This window comes from Ursus maritimus, unplaced genomic scaffold (assembly GCF_017311325.1).
Source record: "Ursus maritimus isolate PB19 unplaced genomic scaffold, ASM1731132v1 scaffold_3, whole genome shotgun sequence".
Taxonomy (NCBI): domain Eukaryota; kingdom Metazoa; phylum Chordata; class Mammalia; order Carnivora; family Ursidae; genus Ursus; species Ursus maritimus.
Window position 1 is genome coordinate 69,860,690 of NW_024425563.1, and position 19,838 is coordinate 69,880,527.

The window sequence follows — 19,838 nt, forward strand, 5'->3', positions numbered from 1 at the left end:
ATGCACTATGATGTGACGTGGCGTAGGTTTGTCGTGGTTGAGCTTGGGAGGGGTCGTCTCTGCCTCTTGGATACGAATGTTTGTTTCCCTTGCTAGATTAGGGAAGTTTTCAGCAACAATTTGTTCAAATATCTCTTCTAGACCTCTGTTTTTCTCCACCCCCTCGGGGATGCCTATGATTCTGATATTGGAATGTTTCATTGAGTCAGTAATCTCCCGGAACCTACATTCCTGTGCGTGGATTTTTTTGAGTCCAGATTCTATTTTAGTTTTTTCTTCTACTAACCCATCCTCCAACTTACTGATTTATTCTTCTGCCTCATTTACCCTGGCTGTCAGAACCTCTAATTTTGATTGCATTTGGCTCATAGAATTTTTAATTTCTGCCAAATTTGCTCTCATTTCCGCCCTTAGAGATTTATACTCTCATTAACATTTTCGTTAATACTTTTTTCAAGTCTACACATCATCTTGACCATTGTTACTCTGAATTCCATTTCTGATAATTTGGTTATATCCATATCCATTAGTTCTGTGGCAGAGGCCACAGACTCATTGTCTTTTTTTTGCTGGGGGGGATTTCTCCTTCTCGTCATTCTGATGAGGAGAGGTTGCAGGGTTGTCCAGAGCCCAAATTATTGACCGGAACCCAGGCCATGCGCCCTTGTTTTATAGGGATCTTAGGGATGTGGGCTTCTTCATTTTTCAGCCTGCCTTCTGGGGGAGGGGCCTGCCACGCTGATACTCAGGCAACCCTGTTTGGGTAGAGTCTCCGTGTCTCCTTCGAGGGGGGATGGGGATGGGCATGCTGTGAGCTGCTATTTCCAGGCTTTTGTTCTCTGGCAGCTTTCCCTGGCGGTTTGCTGTGCCTCTTCTGAGAGTCAGAGCAGCAGTGGCTGAATCTCAGCCTCTGTTTCAGAACAGAGGAGATCGTGGACTGTTCTCCACTGATGTTCTGGCCACTTTAACTCTGTTTCTGTTGGTGCTGCTCAACCCTGCAGTGTCCCGTGATGTGCGCCCCACACCCGGCATCCCAGCCCTCACTTCCAGGGCCGGCGTGTCTCTGTCCTTTGTGTTTCTAACACCACCAGCCGCCAGCCACCAGCCATTCCCGCGCGCACCAGAGCTCCGTTTCAGTGTGGTTCGCGCCCACTCCAGAGCTCTGGTTTTGTCGTGCACGTTCCCCGGCTCACAGTCTCAGACTGCTCTCTCATGAGTGCCGGTCCTCGAGTCCGCCCCCATTCCCGTGCAGGTGGCTACCGCCTCCCGGCACCCAAACGCAGTGGCTCCCTCCCCCTTCCGTTTATCTTCCGATATCTGTGCTCAGTTTCACGGCTCCCCACTTGGTACCTCAATACTCAGCGCTGGAGATGTTCATTTGTAGAGATCCAGATGTATCTTCCTGCGTCTCAGGCTGATTCTGTAGATGTTCAGGCTGGTCTGGTACCTATCCAGCTCGACTCAGGGGACCGGCTGAAAAAGGGGTCCCCTACTCCTCTGCCATCTTAACTCCTCTCCCAAACTCAACTTTTAATATTTCAATATGGTGTATTTAAACTTTAAGCACCTAGAGATTTTAAGTGTAAATATAGTAGATGGCTTTCTCAAACTCTCTTATGTTTTGTTTTGAAATGAGAAAAGAAAACCTTTTGTTTTTCAATCTGTAATTCAGAGATAACAAAAATATTCTGTGATAATAATATTTACCAAAGGGTGAAATAACTGAACCCTTTAAGAAGGGTATAGGATTCAATTACAAGAATATGCTAGAGGTTCCTTGAAACAATATATATATTTTTTGAGAAAATGAAAGCATGGGGATAGGGGGAGGGGCAGAAGAAGGAGGAGAGGGAGAGAAAGAGAATCTTAAGCAGGCTCCACACCCAGCACCGAGCCCGACATGGGGCTTGATCTCACAACCCTGAGATCGTGACCCAAGCCGAAACAAGGAGTCGGCTGCTTAACCGACTGAGACACCCAGGTGCCCCTTCCATGAAACAATATTAAATAATTTGAAAGTTAAAAGACTAAACATAAAACTATGGGAAGTACACTGAATACTGAGCCATACCAAACTGGTGTCCAAATCCGCAGGAGATAAACTTATTTCATCTGGAGAGGTGACAGAAGAGCGTGTAGTCCTTGGAGTTCTTGGAGAAGGGAGTGTGTCCCAGGCATTATATCCACTTGGTGGTGGAGTTGGCATCTGAACACCTGATCGTTGGCAGCAGTTCTCTGGGTTGGACATCCAAGCTTCAAGTAATTTCTCCCTGTCCCAGTCTTTAAGAAAAATGGAACAGATATCTCTCAAAAACAGGAAATATGTTGATGTTTTAAGAGTTTCATAATAACAAAATAAAGTGAGGATAAATTAAAGAGATGTAGGCCATCTAAAGGAAGGAAAATTATTTATATCAAATTAGTAATTACAAATGAATATTCAGGTAAATTATATCCACTAATAAATAAGCACATATATTAAAAATATATAAATATATATTAATATTAATAAGTATATATTAATAAATATAAATATATAAAAATATATAAATATATGTATATTTATATATATAAGATATATATATGTATATATGTATATATATATTTATTTTTTTATTTAATGTAGGCTCTATGCCCAGCGTGGCGCCTAACACAGGCCTTGAACTCATGACCCTGAGATTGAGACCTTAGCTGAGATAAAGAGCTGGATGCTTAACTGACTAACCATTCAGGTGCCCCAAACCCCGAATATTTTTAAACAGAATTTAAACTTTCATAATCTACTGTGGCTTACAACTATGTCAATATCTAACAATATCATCAAAATTTCCAGTCATTACTACTAATAATCAAAAGAGGTACCTCACACATCATCTCTGGAAGTTACTCAATTTTTCACGGTATAGATCTGACTTAGCCATTTTACTCTTTTCAAGAAAAATATGTAAAATTTGCAATTGGTTTCACTGGTGTCAAGTTGTAAAATAATTACATAGCGTACTATAAACACGTCAAAGTGCCAATGAGTCCAAAAAGCATTTGAAAGCAGAAGAAACTTCCGAGGGGATTATGGTTATAAAGTTTCACTGCATTAGGTATACATTCTGTATACTAAAGTTCAGAGCCATAAAAACCTAACCCATAAAAAAATAAATAAATACATCCAATTATTTTGCTGTTTTACACATATTATTTCATTTGTTCCTCCTAACAAATGTTTCCATCATTATTTAGGTGAAGAAACAAGGACTCAGGGAAGTTATATAACTTGCCTAGGCTCACACAGATAGTGCGGGATTTGAAACTAATTTCTGTGATTCTAAATCCTGTTTTCTTTCCACTATAGCACAATGAAGTATAGAGTCAAGAGTAGTATAGAGTCAATTATTCAATGTAGGCCCATTCTATATAATTTTACAGCTCTACAACAAATAGCTGTGGAAATGTTCTATGCAAGACTTTTCTCAACCGTATTAAATCAGTGTATTTGATGGTTTTAGCAGGATAATTATGATTTAGAGATGTAATACAGATAGAACGAGTGTATTTCCAGCTGTGTAAACCATATGAGCAGGGCACAGAAGTATAATGAAGAGACGTGAGCAGTTCTGTAAAGTTACAGCATACCATGTTGTCGTTTGAGAAGATGGAAAATAAGACTGGAAAAGGGGTCAGATTACAAAGAGGAAGAAAAATCTAAGAAGTGAAAAAAACTGCATTCCAGGAAATGTAGCTACATGGATGTTAGTGTTTTGATAGGTCATTACTTACTTTAAAAAGTTAAAATTACTTTTCTTAGACCAGTGAGATTATTTTTCAAAAGTACCCACTATGTCACTTTTTAATAAAGGAAAAAAGAACTATAATTTCTATAAACAGATACTAAATATGCTAAATTTTAGTCTTATTTACTATAAATATTTTCAGCACAACTTCTGCTTGGATTGTATTGCATCATTCACATAGCAAAATATTTACTCAATGTCTTTTTGGTGCCATGCACTGTGTCAGGCAGTAGGGATACAATGGGAGGAAAAATCTGGCAGGATTCCTGCTTTCATGAAACTTACAGTCTAGCAAGGAAAAAGACATTAAGTAAAAGAATCATCACTGTCAGAGTGCCATGAAGGACAGGTAGAGACTTCCCAGCAGAGAAAGTGACTCTGGGGAAATAGCCTGAAGTGGATAACTGAAAGATGAGTGGGAGTCAAGTAGTAAAAGGGAGGGGGAAAGACACTCTAGACAGGCAGTACACAGCATGTTCACAGTCCCTGTGGTAGGAGGGAAGATGGCATCCTTGTGAAATTAAAAAGGTTAATGTAGCTATAGCATGGAGAGCACAGGGAAAGCACTGCATGAGATGAGTGCTGAAAAAATAGGCAGGGGCTAGATCATGCAGGACTTTTTAATAACACTTCCATCGTCGGCTCAGGAGTGATAGGAAGTCACTGAGAAGCTGAGCTTCGGGTTAGGAAGGACAGGATGTCATGATCAGATCTGAAAAGATCATTTTGACTATAACAAAGAAACTAGATAGGGCAGGAGTAGAGGAAACACAATCCAAATAGGAGGGTAATGGGTAGTATAAGTGAGAGATAATGGAAGTGAGGGCTAGGTGGAGATAAAGAGAAAGAGAGGTTTAACACATGGAAGGTGAAAGTGACAATTTGGTGACAATAGGACATAGAGTCTGAAGGACAGGATATATGAAAGTTGGAGTCCGAGGTTTACCCAGCTGGTTGGCACCTATGTAAATAGGGAATGCGAGAGAATCAGGTACAGGTAGAAGTGCACAATTTTAGTTTTAGACATAATGAGTTTAAGGTGCTTTTGAGATATCCTAGAGATGCTTTAAAATAGGCAGTTATATACAAGGGTGTGGAGCTAAGACAAGAAGTCTAGTCCAGAGGGAGAAATCTGTACCTATAGAAACCTTGGAAGAAGATATCATTTCCTAGGAAGAGAGCAGAGTGAGAAGATGTAGACCACTGATGTTTAATTGCCTAGAGAAGATGATGAGTCTTCAAAGGAGCTTTAAAAATACTTCAGGATAAACTAATTCGAAGCATAAGCAAATTACCCTTGGTCTCGTATTTTGTAAATTTTACTTATTTTCTTATTCGGTAGCATTCAATTATATGTTACTTGTATTACTGAGGAAATACTCAGAGAATGACCTCTGTATTCCTAACAGAGTCTTCCTTAAAAGTCAATTACTGCTCAGTAAATACTGCCAAACATTTCTGTTTAATGTTTAATTTCTGCTTAATCTAGATCAACTTCATTACCTTGGGACTAAAATTTGACAACAGATAATATAATACTCAACTCTACTTTCCTGTGTAAAGCTGAGTGAATGTTACTGAGGATATAATCTATAAATCTTCCAAATAGTTCAGTTTAATAGCTCTGAAGCAGAGTCTATCCTGGTTTTGAGAGCAATTACTCTATACTGTAGTTCTCTGTACTGTTTTATTCACTACCATCAGTTATCTCTGTAAATCTTATTTGATTATCAAATGTCACTGTTACTGGTATTACCCAAACAATAAAGATGTCCATTTGAAAACCTGCTGGCCTCTATTTTATGCTTAAATAGGGAAATGAAATATAGAACTATTAAGTAAGTTATCAAAAAAGTTATCACAGAATAGATAATACCAAATAAAAAATTCAATTGGATTATCATCTTATTAGAACTGACCCCTACTTTGTAAAAGAACTAACTCAGGAAAATATCAATGGAGCAAAAATGGAGTTGATCATTTTTTTAGGGGGGGAGGGGCAGCAGGGGAGAGAGAGTGAATCCTACGCAGACTCACGTTCAGCATGGAGCTTGACGTGGGGCTCGATCTTACAACCCTGAGATCATACCTGAGCTGACATCAAGAGTTGGATGCTTAACAAACTGAGCCACCCAGGTGCCCCTGGAGTTGATCATTTAATGATACTTGATGACACAATATAAACAAATAGAGATGAAAATGTTCCTTTTAAAAATTTTTGGTAAAGTTAGCCTTAGATTCTTTATATATTGTAACTTAGAGCTGTGATACTTCATGGAACTTAGATTCTCTATATATTGTGACTCAGAGTTATGATACATTATCTAGGTGAATGTAGATACCTGCGGCAGAAATGGTTATAAGTACACAAAAAATGCTCCAGTGTAGAACTGTTGCTTGCAGTTAAGTGTGGCCAAGCGACTGAATTCTGGGCAACAGAATATGTGCAGGAGTAATGTACATATAAATAACACTTCAGGTATATTATTCATTCTATAACCATTTTCTGAGAGCTTAACATATGTCAGGTACTGTGGAGACAAAAAACATTAAAAGCTACCCTCTAAGAGCTCCCAGGTTAATCTAGAGGAAAAGCAAATAAAGAGATTACTATAAAACTGTATTGTAACTGTATGACACAGGATGTAGTAGGAACAGACAGGAAGGGTCTCAGTGCAGACTTGGGAACACATAAGCAGAAAAGGTTTCCTGGAAGACATGGTTTCTATGGACAAGCAAGAGTGGGTAAGTAAAGAAATGGGGAGATGACAGCCCAGGTAAAGAAATCTGGGTCACAAAGGTCTACTAAAGAGTTGGAAGGCTTTTAGTCTGTGGAAAGCCAGTGAAGGGTTTTGCAGCAAGGGAGTGACATGCTCAAATGTGCATTTTAAAAGAACAGTCTAATGGCAATATGAAAAATTAATAGGGTGAAAGAAGAATGACAACACTGGAGACCAGGACACAGGAGACTATGATTTAGATAGAAACTAATGACGGCCTGGATTTAAGTCAGTGGCAATGGGATGGAAAGAGCTAGAGAAGGAGTTTGGGGGGGGGGGGGATGAGAGACACTTAAGAAGAGAAATGATGAGATTGTGGCCAAATGTAACAGGCATGGTGGAGTGAAGTATGACTTTCAAGTTTTTGGCAGGGTAATTTGATGAATGCGATGCTTGTGTATTAAGATAGTGGGAGAAAAGAGGAGTTTAGGTGTGGACATCCTTAGGTTGAGGAAAGAATGTTAGACATTTAGAAACCCAACCTCAAATACTTTATTAAAGTCAGGTTGTAGATACAGTCTTTATTGTTTGGGTGATTTTTGAACCTTCGGTTTCATTAGATAAACGTGTATAGCAATGTTTCTCCGAGAACTGGTCCACCTGGTAGGCGTCTTTACAACATGTATTTTTAAGCCTCACCCGTCACCTAATGACTTAGACTCTCTGGAAATAGTCTAGGGATCTCTGGTTAGTTTCTCAGGCAATCCTTATTTATACTAAAATTTATGAGCCACTGGTATATAAAGTGGAAATAATCTCAAGTACAGAACCCTGGGAAATATCAATATTGAAGATAGGGATTCTAGAAAGTTATATACTGAATTATTTACAGTGATGACCAAGGGGCGATGAAGTACGGAATTTTAAAATTCCTTCTGATCAAAAGATTACATAAAAAAATTTGGAAGTTGACACTCTATTTTAGTATAGATGATACAGATTTATAGTTCAAACAGCCAGAAAGGCCAGGCAGAATAGCCATTTACCTTTCTCTTTTTAAAAATAATAAATCAGAAGAAACTAATCTTTAAAACCAGCCAAAACAACAAATATGAACTGTGCAATGACAGGGTCCAACTCAGCATGTGACAACTACCAGAATGGCTGCCTTAAGTATCACGAAGAACTTGAAACAAGCTGAGCAGTTTTCCTAAGTAAAGTTGGTAATGTCCTTAAAAACAACAACAAAAAACCCCAAAACAAAAAAAATTAAAAGGGATAATATGTTCTTATGTTGACTCCATAATTTCACTTTGTACATTTCATGGTGAGAAACAGCTTTTATATAAAATAAATGTAACTGACAGTACTAGTAACACAATTGTTAGGTATTTAATTGACCTTAGTAATAACTAATGTTAAAACTAGGACTAGGACTATGGATTCCAACTTTGAACCCTGCTAAAATCAGGCACATTTCTAAAATTAGACAATCCATAAGCTGATTTAGTAGCTTGGTTTTTAAACACAAATTTCCCATTTCTCCTCTATGATTTATAGCCAGTTTATACTCCAAAATACAGAACGTTCTGAGGATGTTGGGTACTGCAGTAACCACTACACAAAAAACAACTTAGGCTTGTTTAACAAACTATTTTGTTTTATATTGAAATAGTAATATAGCCATATTTTAATTCTGGAAAGTTTCAAAAGGCACCCATGTTATCAGAAGCATAAGACACTTTTCATTACCATGAGCTCGAAGTAAAGCTTCAGCAGTAAACAATGGAGCCTGAAGCATGTCTGCAGTCTCCACAATAAGCATATCTTTCAATCTACGAAGATCCTGAGGCCTTAATCCTTCATATGGCTTTGAAAAGAAGAAAATCAAGTTAAATTGGCTGTTACACTCTTAGGAAATCCTAAATGCCTATAAACAAATATATATAATAATCATTTAATTCAATCTTCTTGTTTCAGTTTGATTACTGAAGTTAAAAAGACTCTGTGTGCTCCACTATCATGGACCTCAAACTACTGTTTCACAAGTCTTACATAAGCTAGAAAGTGGAATGCCAAGGTTCACGCAACCTTATTATTCTAAAATAAAGGCACCATACTATAATAAGAACATCTTACTTTACAATTTTAAGAATCTGGGTAAGACAAAAAACACCACCATTGAGCAATAATCATGACTAAAGTTCTCAAGTATTTTTATCCAGTCTTTGCTTTATACAAATCAATTATACATGTAAATATATAAACGTTCATTGAGTTTAACCACCAAACAGTTACACTTATTAAGATCCAACTTGGATTATTAGTGGGATTATATGATACTTCTTAATTAACCTGGGGAAATGTGACTATGCCATACTATTCAGAGTTCTTAGTCATAAACATATTATCTCTGTTTATTCAAGTGTTCGTTAATGCTCTTTATATAGGTACTATATCATCTTATGTTTTTTATTCTTTTGTTATCTTTTATCTTTGCTTTTAACAGAAAAGATATAAAGAATGTAAATTACAAGTGTTTCACTCTTCAGAAACAATTACTGTTAACATTTTTGCCATACTTGTTCAAGTCCTTTTTAAAACAAAGTGAAACAAAAGAAGCAATATTTTATACAGTAGTCTCCCCTCCACCTTCATCCATTGGAGAATGTGTGTCTCAATACTCCCCACCATGGAGCCCTGAAACCATGGATAGTACTGAACCCTGTAATACTGTTTTTCCCTATACATACATACTTATGATAAAGTTTAATTTATAAATTAGGCACAGTAAGAGATTAACAACAATAATAAAATAGAACAATTACAATACACTGTAGTTGTTGTATGGATGTGGTTTCTGTCTCTCAAAATATCTTATTGGACTGTGCTCACCCTTCTTGTGATGAAGTGAGATGATAAAATGACTGTGTGATAAGATCAAGTGAGGTGAATAACATAGGCATCTTGATACAGTGTTAGGCTACTATTGACCTTCTGAGATTATGTCAGAAGGATCCTCAGAAGGAAGATCATTTGCTTCTGGATTGACTGCAGGTAACAGAAGGAGGGGACAAGGGGGGATTATGTAAAAGCTAAAATAATCTGTGATATGTTTTCCCCATTACATTTCCCTAATTCTCTCCATCCTTGCCTATGGAAATCACTATCATGAATTTGATGTATGGTTGTCATAACATTATAGGATAACATTATATATATTTAGGCAATTCCCTTTTATTTTTACTCAATACTGCATTAACATTGATACATTATCTATTTCAATTCTTTTAAACAGTTGTAACCAGCTTACTACAGTAAGCATAGACTAAAGGCCAAAGACGAACGCTTAAAAAGCAGTAGAAATTCCCGACAATTGAGGATGTCCTCTTGCAGCACATATCACAGTCTCCAGAGAACTCTGGACAATTACCAAACCTCATCCATTTTTGTAGATTTACAGATATTTTAGAATAAGATACTGTCTTTATTTCTTGCTTCATTTTTGTGGGGTATTGTGGAAACCATTTCATCAATTCCTTTTTTTTTTTTTTAAGATTTATTTATTTGAGAGAGAAAGAGAAAGAGAGACACCGCACGTGTGAGGAAAGGGGCAGAGGGAGAGAGGCAGAGCAGACTCTCCATTCAATGGGGAGCCCGATGGGGAGGGGAGGGAGGCTCAATCCCATGCCCACGAGATTATGACCTGAGCCAAAACCAAGAGTCAGAGGCTTAACCAACTGAGCCACTCAGGTGCCCTCCCTTCATCAATTCTTATTTAACCACATATGACTGCGATTTTGTTCAATGGGGATAATTTTTCTCAGTTGACTTGATAAATTTCCTGACCTTTACAATCCCCAAATTATCATGTACAGTTTGCTTTTCAGCTAATTTATGAACCACACTTTCCCTTGCAAAAATCTAAGAAATCCTTTTATGGTTAAATTTATGGTACTCACTCCAGTATAGAACTTACAGACTATGTAGAACATTACTTCTAAAAAATGTGTTCCAAGTTCAGACTTGGGATTCCAAGTACCTCTCCTGCCTCAGCAATGAGAATGGGTATTTCCTGATATTCCTAGTGGTGGCAACTGAATATTTCCTGGTATTATTTCCTAAATATTCTTTTTATTTTTTAAGGTTTTATTTGAATTACAGTTAGTTGACATAGAGTATAATATTAGTTTCAGGTGTACAATACAGTGATTCAACACTTCCATATAACATCTGGTCTAAATGCTCTTTTTAAAATTAGCTATCATTCTACTTTATTTGTGTTAGCCAAAGAGATTTGATTTTAGATATGTTAAAAAAGAGAATATAAAGCAATCTACATGGATTAAGTTTTTAAAAATTCAGTTTTAAATTTAGGTTTAAAGAAAATGGAAGAAAAATAGTTCTTGAAGGAGAAAGACCTACTGCCTTCAGGAACGTGTAACATATTCACTCCGAATCTCTGCAAGAGAACTGTAATTAGGTCATGTGAAGCATTTCAATACATTGCTCAGTCCCAAGTGGGCACTAGCCCTCTCTTCCGCAGGAAGGATTAAAATGAAGGTGCCTTTCTCTTTCTTATTGCAAAGATAAACTGCTTCTATTTTCAGATAAAACACAATCTAGAAATAACCTTCAAAGCAGTCAGTACAAATACACAGAAAGAAAAAGGAAACTAATAAAAGTACCTCTTTTGCATCAGTGCATACTTCTGCTACCAAAATACCACTGAAAAAAATATGAGAGCCCAACATACAAACTGTACCCCTTCCCCTTTGACTATCATGTATAAAGTGATAGTATCTTCAAAAACTGTTTCAGAAAAGACTATGACAAAGTATTTACGAAAGAAGAATATGTTTTTATTTCTTTGCACAATGAAAACAGCTTTTCCCAATTATATAGATAAAACATACTTGTTAAAAAATGAAAAAATTGTTAAAAATGTATATTCATATTTATATATTAGTAATTGTTAAATTACTAATATATCAGTAATTGTTAAATATATTAGTATATTTTATATATATTAGCATATATTAGTAATTGTTAAAATTTATATTAGTAAATATAAACCTATTATATATTAGTAATTGTTATTATTTTAACAAATATATTAGTAATTGTTAAAATTTTAGAAGATGTGAAAGGCACTCAGGGAACAAAGAGAATATTTCTAATTCCTCTCAATATCATTAGTCTTTCATTAGCTGATTCATGAGCTTAGCCTGGAAGAGAGAGGGGAAAGAATAGCTAGAGTAAGTCTTAGGATTCTCAGACCCTTCCCTTTGTTTCAGTTTCCTCTCTTCTTACTTGGCTGCTCTCTCCTGGAATCAAGGCCTGGTCTACCCTGATCTGTACTTTGATCTCAGAGGAAGGCAGCTGCTTGTGCACAGTAGGCTAAACCTGCTAACCAGGGAAGCCAGCTAAGGCAATGTCCACCATATGGGTGCCCTGCCAGAAAAAGAGCCTGAGCCTTCCTGAGTTATAGACTGGGAGAGGAACTGGGAGGGGGGATTCTTTAGATGGCTTTCATAGCAACATCTTTTTCCATTTTTCCCTTCATTTACCCACATATAGTCACACAGTCTAGTCCTACCGAGCCTGACCCCTGCTAGGTCCAATATTCACTAGTTTCTCTGCTCTGTCTTTACAGGTTTATGTAAATTAAATACACTCTTCCCAGCCATCACTTCAACACATCACCTTGTTTTTGTTTCCTTATAGCAGTTACCACTCTCACAAATTGTGTTCATTTACTTTTTAACCTCATTGTGTGCATCTATATTGATGCTAGAACGTAAGCACCTAGAGGGCAGGGGCTTATCTTTGTTCCTCACTGTATCCTCAAGCTCTTAAAACAGTGTCTGGAAGAGTAGTCAGTCACTGAGTTTTGTTGAATGATGGGATGAAGAAATAGATTTTATCCATTTATAAACTAATCTGAAGGAAAGAATTTAATTAAAATGTATCAAGAAGAAATTATAGAGATATAATATTATACAGTGTCCAGATCATTAACTGAATTGAGAAACTTAGCTAAAATAAACACCTCGGGAATACGAATCTTTTAAACTACCTAATTATGCAGTTTAATATAATTAGATAGCAGGCCATGTAAAACTATTAGCATAGGCAGAATAATCCAAAAGTTGATCAGGGTCAAAGCAGAGGGTACAAAATGAATTTTAAAGAAAGCATTGTTTTTTGGTTTTATTTTTTAAATTGTTATGAAACACACATTACTTAAAAATAACAATTTTAGGGGCACCTGGGTGGTTCTGTTGGTTAAGCATCTGCCTTGGGCTCAAGGCATGAGCTCAGGGTCCTGGGATCGAGTCCCATGTCTGCTTCTCCCTCCCCCCACTGCCTCCCCACCCCCACTTGTGCTTTCCCTTTCTTTCTCTCAAATAAATAAAATCTTTAAAAAACCTCCAATTTAAAAATGTACAATTCAGTTCAACAATGTTGTACAACCACTACATGCATCTAATTCCCATTCTTATCATCCCCAAATAAAACCCCATACCCATTAAGTAGTCACTTCCTAGTCCTTCCTCCCCCCGACACTGGCAAACACTAGTGTGCTTTCTGTCTCTATGGATTTACCTATTCTGGATATTTCATATAAATGGAGTTACTTAACATGTGACCTTTTGTGTCTGCCTCCTTTCACATAGCACGTTTCTGAGATTGACCCATATTGTAGCATGTGTTAGTACTTCTTTCCTTTTTGTGATTAATATACCATTGTATATGTACACCACACATTTTATTTATCCATTCATTTATTGATAGAAATTGGGGTGGTCTTCAATTTTTGGTTATTGTGAATAGTGATGCTATAAACATTTGCATATAAGCAGTTATGAAAGTATTGCTTTTTACATTATGAAATCATAGGCAAAAATAATCTAATATGGATTAAAAACAAAACTATAAATCTAGAAAAAATATAGGGGTATATGATTATAATATATATTAACACGAAAACACATTCAGAAGCCATAGAGGAAGAAAAATTTACATCTCTGAATATCCTAAGTGAAGAACTTGGGATATAGAAAAATACACAAAGTTTTCTTGGAAAGCATTAAGAACACACAAACAATCCACAGGAAAAAAAGCAAATAATCAATTCACAGAATAATCAAATAAATTCAAATAGGTACCATTTGTCTAAACTAGCAAAAAGTAAAAACACTGATAATATCTAATGCTAGCAGAAATGTGAATAAATTCTTTAATATTCTTAATATTCAATATCCTTTAATATTCTCTAATATGTTACTAGAAGAAAATAAATTGATATAATCTTTTAGTACAGTTTAACAGCATCTATTAAACCATAAAATGTATATATTTCATGATCCACAACACCAATTTCTACAAACTTATAGGGAATATACTTTAAAAATGTGTATATACATGCAGTAACAAGAATGATATGATCATGATTATAATAGCATACATTTACATAACACACATAATGACTCAGGTGCTGTTCTAAGTATTTACATATACTAACTCATTTAAGGATCACTACAACTCTATAAAGTAGGGACCATTATGATCTCCATTTTAAGGAAGAAGAAACCAAAGCAGAGAGATTGAGTAACCTATTCAAGGTCATACAGTAAGTCAGTCATGCGGGTAAGATATGAATCCAGTCAGTGTGGCTTAAGATTCATGTTTTAAACCACAATAATGACACAACTGGATAAAGATATGTATGTAACAAGTACATAAATATTCACTTTAGCCTTGTTTTTAATAACAACAAATATCTAAATTAATAGGTAAATGGTTAAAATATGTAGATCATATGTTCTGACTTAGGAAAGATGTTCATGATATACTGTTAAGTTGAAAAACTATTTTAGAGTTGGTGAGGATGTGGAGAAAAAGGAAACCTCATGCACTGCTTGTGGGAATGTAAATTGGTACAGCCACTGTGGAAAACAGTATGGAGGTTCCTTAAAAAATTAAAAAAAGAGGGGCGCCTGGGTGGCTCAGTCATTAAGCATCTGCCCTTCGGCTCAGGGTGTGATCCCAGGCCCCGCATTGGGCTCCCTGCTCTGCTAGGAAGCCTGCTTCTTCCTCTCCCACTCCCCCTACTTGTGTTCCCTCTCTTGCTGGCTGTCCCTCTCTCTCTGTGTCAAATAAATAAATAAAATCTTTAAAAAAAAAATTAGAAAAAGAAATACCATATGACCCAGTAATTCCGCTACTGGGTATTTACCTAAAGAACTCAAAAACACTAATTTGAAAAGACATATGTACCCCTATGTTTACTACAGCATTATTTACAATAGCCAAGATTGGAAACAACCTAAGTGCCCACTGATAGATGAATGGGTAAAGATGTGGTAGACATACACATACCTGATGGAATATTACTCAGCCATAAAAAAGGATGAGATCTTGCAATTTATAACAACTTTGATAGCCCCAGAGGGTATTATGCTAAGTGAAATAAGTCAGACAAAGACAAATATCGTATGATTTCACTTATATGTGGAATCTTAAAAAAACCCAAATGAATAAACAAACAAAAAGCAGAAACAGACTCATAAATACAGAGAACTAATGGTTGTCAGAGGGATGGACGGTGGGGGGTGGTGGGCAAAATGGATGAAGGGGAGTGGGAGCAATAGGCTTCCAGTTATGGAATGAATAAGTCACAGGAATATGAGGTACAGCATAGGGAATCAAGTCAATGGTATTATAATAGCATTATATGGTGACATATGGTAGCAATTTATGGTGACCATATACTTATGGTGAGCACAGCATAACATATAAACCTGTTGAATCACTATTTTGTACAACTGAAACTAATGTAACACTGTGTGTCAACTATGCTTCAATTAAAAAATTTACAAAAATATTTTAGCAGAACTCAATATACTATATGACCTTACTTTTGCATTGAAAATTCTCTATCACATAGGTTTGCTTAAGTCTTGTAGCACACACAAGAAATTGTTACCACTGTGGGGCAAAGTCAGAAAGGAGGAAATTTTTTACATTCTTTAGCAATAAATACTCATCATAAATTTTAAGAAATGCATGCAAATAGAAAAAACTATAAAAGTAAAAAAATTATCCATAACTATAATTACCATTTTGGTATACTTCAACCTTCACTGAATACTTACTTGTCTTTTCTATATAATTAGTATCAAACTATTCTGTAATTTTTTTTAACTTAATAGTTTATTATAATTATATTAAGTTCATTTAGATCTTAAATCTCTTGATAATGAGTGCTATTATTTTCTGGTTTCCGTATAAGTTAAGATAGTATCTTTGATAAAAAAAAAAAAGCCTGATTGTCTTTCAATTTAATCACATCACATTATTTCTAGAATATTATTATTCTAATGCTGTCTTCTGACTAAACTATTATATTATTACAGGAATAGTTTTTATACCTGACTCAAGATGATGGATTATGAAAAGGAAGGCAGTAGAGCAAACAGAGAAGTCAAAAGAATCGGGTTTAGTTCATTTTCATCCTGGTACATTATTCAACTATTTCCTGATTTATCTTCCTCACTTAAAAAAAGGGAGCATAATTGTTATTCACCGTTACTGTGTGGATTCAACAACCACGTGAAAGTGCTAAGGACATCGGCCACTCTTTCTGTGTGTAATAATCTGAATAAGCATTCCCATAAAATAATCTAACCTAAGAAGCACAAAGGGTAAAGAAATATAAATTTCTGAATTCCAAGAAACTCAGTTCCTTTAACAATCTGGAGAGTACAGAAGTTCAAAAACTGTTGGGAATTCATGGGGAAAAAAACTCAAACAATACCGTTATTTTTCTGAACACATAGAAACAATAGTTAGTCTAAGTCCTTTTAGAATCAGGTTCGCAATGAACACGGAGGAACCAGAATAATTTCAGGAGGAAAAAATTTATTGTATCTTATAATTTACTTAATACTTCTATGGATGTTCCTGTGTCAGACACTGAAAATACTCTGTTGATTAAGGCAGTTATGATTCTGGCCCTCATGGAGTTGACAATATAATAGGAAAGAAAAGTAAAAAAACTAGTAAATACATAAACAAAATAATTATAGCATGTGATGAGTGTTATAAAAAACAGACAGGGTATTATGGTAAAGAATAATAGAAGGAGACGGACCTATTTGTGAAGGAATAGTCCAAGACTGCCTCTCTGAAGAACTACTGAACCCGGAGCGCCTGGGTGGCGCAGTTGTTAAGCGTCTGCCTTCGGCTCAGGGTGTGATCCCAGGGTTCTGGGATTGAGCCCCACATCAGGCTCCTCCGCTAGGAGCCTGCTTCTTCCACTCCCACTCCCCCTGCCTGTGTTCCCTCTCTTGCTGGCTGTCTCTCTCTGTCAAATAAATAAATGAAATCTTAAAACAAAAAACAAAAAACTACTGAACCAGCCAAGAGAAAAACTGGGAGAAGATTTCTGATATAGTAAACAGAAAATGCAAAAGCCTCAGTGTAGTCTAGGTTTTATAATTAGAGCAAAATGTGCTGGGGAGAAAGATCTCAGATGATGTTGGAGAGGTAGGTAGTGGTGAGACCAAATAAGGTTTTGTATCTGAGCAAATAGTTTGGATTTTATTCTAAGTACAATGAAAAGTCACTAAGTAATTTAAGTGATTTATATGATCTAATTTAAGTTTAAAAATGTCTCTCTGGCTTATGTGTACAAAGTGGATTCTAAGGGGACCAAATTAGAAGGAAGGACGCCAGTTAGGAAACTCAGATGCAGAGGGCCTTGGAAGGTAGAAATAGAGACCAGGAAGAGTAAATGGATCTAGATTACACTTTTGGAGGTAAAACTGACAAGATTCCCAGATTGTGTGGATATAAGAAGAAGTGAAGGATCTAGAATGCTTGCCCATTTATGCTTGAGCAACTAAGTGGATCAAGGTAATACAGGAAACAGGAAAGACTTAAAGGAAACCAAAGAACAATGTCCCTGAAGCTAAGGGAACAATGTTCGCTAAGAAGGGAGTAGTTAATTGTGTCAAGTGCTGCTGAAGAATTCAAGTAAGATGAGGAGAGAAAAGTACCTACTGGATTTGGCAACGTGGTGACTCTTGATGTCCATGACAAATGCCCTTCCATCACAACAGAAGGGAGGAAAGTCACACTGCAATGGGCTGAAGAGTGAATGGAAGATGAGGAAGTCGGTTATGTACAAACAGCTCTTAAATTTTGTTTTTCTCAGAAGATTAGAGATATGGGGCTACAACTGAAGGGGGAGAGGGGCAGGGCTAGGTGAAGAGTGGTCAATGGAGAAATGGCATTGTCATCTTTGTTTTTTAAGAAAAAAGTTACCAAAGCATATTTGTTGTTAAGAGCAATCCAGAAGACAGGGAAAGATTGAGGAATAGGAGGACTGCAGTTTTAGAACAGTAGGAATGGTTAGGCCTTCATATCACACATCAGCCTTTCTACTGAAATATAAGTAAACAGGCATGCCTGGGTGGCGCTTAAGCGTCCAACTCTTGGTTTTGGCTCAGGTCTGACCTCAGGGTCATAAGATTGAGCCCTGTGTGCTCAGCACGAAGTCTACTTGAATTTCTCTCTCTCCCTCTGCCCCTCCCCCACCCCTGTGCACAGAGCTCTCTCTCAAATAAATAAATGAATCTTTAAAAAAAATAAATGCAAGTAAACATATTTACATACGTTACAGGATAGTTACCACTTCCAGGTTTTCTACGTGTATTTCATAATCATGGCTATGTAGATGACAGGGTGCTAAGCACAATGCAAAGAAGACGACATGAACTGGATTTTTAAGTAGAAAAATAAAATTTAATACAAAATTCATATAAATAAAATTAAAACTTACGAAAAGAAAAAAATCCATATAATTTTTTTATTAAAAAAAAACCAGAAAACTTACCTCTCGTTTGTCTAATGCAGCATATTCAGCTTCTATTTCTTCAGCTTCGGGATCTCGTGAGAATACCATTTGTGATTCCAGATTGAGAGCCAAATCTTTGTGGTGTTGCTTTTCAGCACAATCACAAGGAGTATCTTTATTTTCATTCTCAGCAAACAAGTCTCCTCCATGTTTTACTAAAAGCTAGAAAAGATTTTTTCAAAAACTTGCAACCACAGATTTAAACAAGCTATTTCATGCCACATATTTGAAAAAATTAACAATATAATGAAACACAACAAAAACATAACAGTTTGTACTTGCAATGACAAAAATTATTTAGATACCAGTGGCTTCTGATTTTAAGATGGCAATTCTTGTTTACTGATATTAGAATGATTTCCTTTGGTTAAAAACAGTAACAACTAAAGCCAATTTATTAAACTTAAAAAGAAATACTTAAATATTCTGTCCAATCAAAAAACTAAAGTTTTACTTAAAAATAAAAACTTTATGGTTACTCAAAGCTTTGGATTTTATACATTTCTATAAATTTTCTTAAACAAAAACACTGCTGATACTGTTACTTTAACCCCTAATGCCTGAATGCCTGACATGGCAGACAAAAGTTTCCATTTGTATCCTCACTATGCAGTCCAACACTGAACTGAAATTAGGATGAGCAAATTACCGAAGCAAAACTGTTTCCAATATTCCTCAAAATAAGTGATGAGAATATGCACTGATAGCCAAGTTGGGAAAAGACTATATCAAATAATGTTTCAATTTTTAAAGGTAGGATTTTGCCCAAAGCAATCTCACCTTAAAAATACATGAAAGAGTAAAAACAAAATAAAACATGGAAGAGTGACTTGACTTGTTTACTACTGAGGTTTCTGATGGTTTTGCAAAGTTAAATATGTTGTTACTAAAGGCTGTTGGAGATTTCCTCGTTATGTCTGCAGAGACATTAGGAAGGACATAAATGCCAAGAGGACCATAAAGAATAGCCTGACATACCTTAAAGAATAGCCTGACAATTAGTCATGGAGCTGATTCTCATAATAACAGTAACAGCAAGTATTTCAAGTACACATTCTTATTTATAAACAAACCCCAGGACATTATGATGTCTCAGAAAAGTTAAGTAACTTGCCCAAAGTTACCCAACTATTAAGCAGAAGAACTGGGATTCACACAAAAGTTTGACCAATTTCTCATAACCATAACTGGATATTGTACTGCCAAATAGAATAGGTTGATCACATAAATTAAAAGAAGTCAAATGCATCCTGGGTCCATGGTAAAGTTCTACCCAGATCTTACTTATGATCTAAATATGAATAGTTTTAGTTTTCATTTTTTATGGCATTAAATAAAAAGGTAGTTTTCTTCCATTTTCTTCCATATAATTATCTCCCCTCCCTCCAACAAACATAGAGATCTTCT

General features: G+C 36.0%; 1 protein-coding gene across 1 annotated transcript in view; it reads right to left on the reverse strand.

Annotated features, from left to right (window-relative positions):
* Positions 1-19,838, reverse strand: part of ANKIB1 (ankyrin repeat and IBR domain containing 1) — a 181,072-nt gene that overhangs the window by 91,471 nt on the left and 69,763 nt on the right. Inside the window, exons 4-6 of the mRNA XM_008686227.2 lie at positions 18,411-18,593; positions 8,258-8,375; positions 2,072-2,280 (exon numbers count right to left, since the gene is read on the reverse strand). Of these exons, the coding sequence (XP_008684449.1) occupies positions 2,072-2,280; positions 8,258-8,375; positions 18,411-18,593 (510 nt within the window). The remainder of the gene's footprint in view (positions 1-2,071; positions 2,281-8,257; positions 8,376-18,410; positions 18,594-19,838) is intronic.